Raw genomic sequence first — 5,542 nt, forward strand, 5'->3', positions numbered from 1 at the left:
AATGAAAAAAGAAGGAATTATTTAAAATGGGCCTTTTTTTTTCTTTCAAATAATAACAAGGAGTTCATTTAAAATAACGAAATGCAGCAAACTCGCCGGTGAAACTATCACTACAATAAGATTTTTTTGGCCTTAATTTCAAAAAAAGAAAAGAAAAGGGCATGCTTTATACAGAAGCATGATTATATGATGTATGGTCAGATCGATTCTTCCCTTTTTGCATTCATTTGTGCTTCTAAGCTAAGCTAATACTCACATCTTCAAATTAATTACAAATGATTTAATAGATCTTCAGGTAGTGGTGCCTATGAAAAGAAATATTACTTTATCTCTTTTTTACAGTTTTAATTTGGATAATTAAGTAGACGTTAGCTCAGAATATTCGATCTTCTATTATTCAAACAACATAAAAAGTAGGTGTTAAAGCACTTGATCAATTCTCAGTCAAGATTTCTTTAATATGGGTACACCATTTGATGTACACTAAATATACAGCCGATTGTGTGAAATCCCGAAGGAGGTGAGTCAAACACAAATGATCAAGTCGTTTTATATGTTTAAAACATGTTATAAAGAGTCCCTAGCTAAAAAAATTGGCTCGTTTCGAACCATTTAAGATGCCGAAGATTTTTAATTAATAAAATAGTAAATTAAGAATGAAATAAAGAGAAACAACGACTAATAACTGCATTGCATCCATGGAGGCTAGCTTCTGTTGTTCGATCTTCACTTTTACAATATATCTACAAAGTGAAGAAAAAATCTAGATACTGTTTTCGAATTTAACCAAAAAAACAAAGGGAGAAAAGAGAGATAGAAGGAAAAATATTCTGTCTGTCTACTTTTCAGCAAAGTTTTTCGTTTTAAGGCTGACATCGCAAGCATATCTAGCCAAGTCCACTAGAATTATATAAAAGTTTGCAATGTGACCATGTCCTAGACTTTCAAATGTTGGTTTGCAAAACAAAAGGATAATCTCAACCCGAATGGGTTGACCCAAACACGCGAGCGGTTAAGGCATGAGACTTGCAAGACTGCTTTCGCTTAGGCCTCGGGTTTGAAACATTCTAGGTGCTACCAACTCTTGCATGACTAGTTCTTACATACGAGACTTGGCCTTTCATTGGTTTCCCTCTAATGAACGTGATTTTAGCTCTCCATAGATCAGCCGAGGTGCACATATGCTTATCCGGTTAAAAAAATAAGAGAGAGAGAGAGAGAGAGAGAGAGAGAGAGAGAGAGAGAGAGAGATGGGTGGTTTTGGCTCTTCCTCACCATCCAAGGGAGGCACTTCAAAGTGACCAATGGATGAAAAGCACAAAAGCATGGGTTGACAGCACCGGGACCCCATATCCCTCTATTTCTTAAACAAGAATAAAACAAGAGAAAAGATAAAAGGAAGAAGGAAAACATAAGGAAAACCCTAAAAAGGAGGGGGGCAGTGGGCCATATCTGACTTCCACTAACATATTCCAAACATATAAACAGATCAAAAAAGTGGGATTTCCAATCAATATATCTCCCCACTCTCACCCTCCCTATTCTGGAATTGAATTATTCCTTTTCATTTCTTATCATCTTTTTTGTTTCCTTTAAACTAAAGGCACTGCCAGCCCTTTGCAAAAAAAAAGAAAAGAAGAAGTGATACAACAATGAAAGCTCCTTTAGCCTCTGCTAAATTCAACTACAACTAATTCTTTTGTAAATTACACAAAAAAAGAAGAAGAAGAAGAAGGTATTTAGTGCTCGGGAACTAATAATTCTGGAGCCTTTAGAGTCACCTACTTGTACGGACTCTATACGTTCCGTGATAGACCTTACACTGTATGTGACTGTAGAGGCTCCGAAAATGTTACAATCATCCCGTTAAAATCGAATACTTTTCCCCTGAACTAGTACAAGTCTTTTCTCTCATACTAGATACACCTATATATTCTCATCCCTAACCCCAATCTTTCAACATGATTCTTCAATTTTTACAAGACTAAACATTCGAGTCCACTAGTCCCTAATATCTTCCAAAGCCATCATTTTGCTTGCAGCTGGCCCAGCAATCCTCCTCTGCCCTTTATAGGGTCATTTCCTTTTCTTTCTCCATCATCTTATTTTCCTCTTCCATCCGCTACTGATTCCCAGTTCTGAAATTCTGTATATTTTCATTTCTTCCCGTCGGCTGATGCAACCAGAATCGCAAGAAGCGCGAATTCCAAAGCACGGTCGTATGGGCCCCATGTCGGTGTTCCCTTCTTCACTTTTATCGATCTTTATCGTTCCCCAACTTATTTACTAGTTGCAGGGGTCGCGAATCGGTCCCATGCCCTTATGTTGATGGCTTCTATTGATACCTCTTTATCTGTAGGTTCCTCCAAATGTTGGGGTCCAAAAATCGACCGTTGTCTCGTGAGTAACGGGGTAGGTGCTCGAAACTGGCACCAAACATAGCCCTCTACTTCTGAGATCTTGCTTCGGTCCTTCATCTTCCTTTGATTTACCAGGATTCTGCATTCAAATATGCTTTATGATCAATTTCGAAAAAATTAGCAAGAAACTATGGAGCACTTACTTACCAAAAAGAAAAAAAAAACTATGCAGCACTTCATCTGTTTTATATAGAGGTAATTGATTCCAAACATAGAAAAGTGCTAAAATACAAATCCAATTAAAAAAGTATATTATTAATATTCAAAGATTTGCAAAGAAGTTCATCACATTTAGGTGAAAATTCTCAGCATCAAGATACAAAATTCGTAACCTAAAAATGTTATTAGTTGATAGTGTGACTTTGTGGTGATATTATGAACTTATACAAAAGTCATTAATTCAAGATCGATGTAACGAATTTATTTGCAAATGTTATCAATGCAATATATAAAGCGGTGCATAACGTACATACCCAAGTATAAGGTACTTTTTGCAGCATTTCTTCCAAATATACATAAAATTAAAACCAACTCAAAATGATCTGGAACGTGTTGATTCTATCAAACTCAAGGTCGCTAGACTCGGTACAAAGGTTTTCAGAAGTCACATACCATCCACAACAGAAGGAAGAAATAGCTAGAATATTTCTTCTTCTTTTTTTATCGACAAAAGTAACATTTTATAAAGAAACTTAATAGAAAGAAAGAGAATATTTCTAGCTACCTGCTGGAGTTGCATGGAAGCTCCACTTTTCATGTATGGGGTACTTAAAACCTGAGAAAATTAATCAAACGAATAAGTAAAGCATGGATCAGAAATGGTTTATATCGATACATTATCCAAGGACATACTACAATACGTACACACCTCATACTTGGGCATGTACGTATGCAAGCCTTAAGTTATGTAAAAACTCCCAACATTTTGATATAAAATCACTTCATCAGCTTCGAATCCATAACATTTTGTATTTAAATTCCCAAACATTTGAAGAGATATAAATTCATTACACCAAGGTTTAATTAATGACATCGTTTATGTTATGCGTTTTATTGTTGATATAGTGAAATTTTGCGCAATCGTTGTGGGTGTCAATGTAAATCTTACGAATTTTAAATTTTGCATAAATATTGAGAATTTGAGTAAGGTGAAATTGCAAAGGGGTACATACATGAACTACACATCAAAATAGAATTTTGTTTGCAAAATGTATAGTATTAAGGTGCTACTACTAATGGTACTTACATTAACTTGTTCATGGAGGAACTTAATGTATTCAATTGCTTCTGAGAGCACCGAAGCTGTATCAGTCTGCAGAAACATACAAAATCATAGAGATTAGAATGTATAAGATGATTAATTAGTTTCAAGAATATTTCATCAAGAAAAATCATCTCTCAACTTTTGACCACTATACATATATACTATATCTTTTGTGGTTAAAGCAAATACTCGTAGCTAGTATGAAGTATTTGTATTACCTTTCCGAAAGGCGAAACCAGTTGTTGGAGAGCTGTGATTTTGTCCCCCATCTTCTCTTTCCTAACCTATAACCACAAATCTAGCTACAACTTCACAATTCGATCTCCAAGAAATTAATCAAATTTCGAATTCCGGTTGAGTTTGGTTTTCGTTTTCATTTCCAGGAAAAAAAAAACACATAGAAATGATCAAAACAATGAGTGTTTAAAAAAATTTCGTGCTTTTTGCTTCCGAAGACACGAAGAAAATGAGAAGAAAGAAAACGAAAACAGTATCAAACAGGAGGACTTAACTAGCAAAAGAGTGTACCTTAAAAGGTGGCAAAGGTGCCGGTGCTTCGCTCCGGGACCTTTTGCTGGATGCTTCACTACCACTACTTTTCTTCCCCACTGTGCTACACTCCTTAACCTCAGATGTACAGCTCTGCTGAAAAAAAATATATAAAAAAAAAAACGGAATCCATAACTCATAAAAGTACCACAATCCAAAAGGTTGAAACCCTAGTCGAGAAATTTGAACATACAGCAATTTTAAGGATCATTTATTACCTTAGGTTTCTCATCGAAACTCGGTGGAGGAAACTGAGACTGCAACGATGGAAAAAAGCTTGATCGGACATCAGTAGTGCTAGCGTTCCAAAACTGGCCGCTGTTGGAAAACTGCAGCTGGCTCGGGGGAGCTTGGTGTTGTTTCGGAGGCGAATTAGGTCTTAGGAAATTAGGAAATTTAGACCAAGAATTCGGCAACAGTACTTCACCGGAGCTCATCCCATAACTCGCTGGATACGGATAGTTCATCGGCTGATTATCGAAACCAGACTGTTGCTGCACTTGTTGCTGATTATGGTCGGTTGACAATAGCCCTTGTAGTAGCGTTGATGGGCTGCCGTAAGCCGCTTGATCCATCAACTGCGGCTGATCCAGTAAGAAACCGCGGTTGATTTGCTTGTACTCGTTCGCCGGGGACTCCATCCCGATTTCTGACCGAAAACTCGCACTCGTGTTCAAGTCTTCTTGAATTGCTGATCGGAAACTGGTCTCAGCTTTCCCACCACGGCTGCCCAAAAAACCGAGTAAATAAAAAAATGAAATCACACCCATCAAATCATACGATTCGAATTTGTCAAAAGAAATGAAAAAAAAAAAAACCCTTAACCTCGAATAGATAGAAAGTAAACTGGACTTACAGCAAGGGTTGGTTCCAATCCATGGCTTGAGAAGAAAGGCTTAAATCCATCATTTGTAAGTTCGGATCGACCAACAAGTTACTAGTGAGGGGCGCCGAGGACGACGCCGACGACCCGCTTTCGAACCGGTTTCTCGACGACTCCCACCAGTTTCCACCACCTATGGGAAACTCATCAGCCATAGCTAGAAAAGTTGAACTTCTTCCTTTTATAAGATCAGATGTTGATTTTTCTTCTCTCTCTCTCTCTCTCTCTCTCTCTCTCTCTCTCTCTCTCTCTCTCTTTCTCTCTCTCTCTCGCTCTCCCTCTCTCTCTCTCTCTCTCCCTCCCCCCCTCTCTCTCTCTCTCTCTCTCTCTCTCTCTCTCTCTCTCTCTTTCTGTGTGGTTTTTGTCTTGAGATTCTTCTTTGGCACCTCTGAGGCTCTCTTTATTCTTGTGGCTTGGTTTCATATG

The 5,542-nt window shown here is 37.6% G+C and overlaps 1 protein-coding gene across 2 annotated transcripts; it reads right to left on the reverse strand.

The window, feature by feature from the left end:
• Window positions 1-1,544: 1,544 nt before the first annotated feature.
• Window positions 1,545-5,542, reverse strand: LOC131331431 (transcription factor bHLH123). Of its 2 annotated transcripts, none has more exons than XM_058365363.1 (7): window positions 5,090-5,542; window positions 4,452-4,959; window positions 4,213-4,326; window positions 3,903-3,968; window positions 3,667-3,732; window positions 3,145-3,195; window positions 1,545-2,499 (listed from the first exon to the last, which is right to left on the reverse strand). In XM_058365363.1, the coding sequence occupies exons 1-7, from the start codon at window positions 5,269-5,271 to the stop codon at window positions 2,350-2,352; spliced, it is 1,137 nt and encodes a 378-aa protein (XP_058221346.1). In that variant the 5' UTR covers window positions 5,272-5,542; the 3' UTR covers window positions 1,545-2,349. The 2 variants fall into 2 exon arrangements, with proteins under 2 accessions (XP_058221346.1, XP_058221345.1); XM_058365362.1 differs by having other exon boundaries at window positions 4,213-4,329.

Source organism: Rhododendron vialii, chromosome 6a, assembly GCF_030253575.1.
Source record: "Rhododendron vialii isolate Sample 1 chromosome 6a, ASM3025357v1".
NCBI lineage: Eukaryota > Viridiplantae > Streptophyta > Magnoliopsida > Ericales > Ericaceae > Rhododendron > Rhododendron vialii.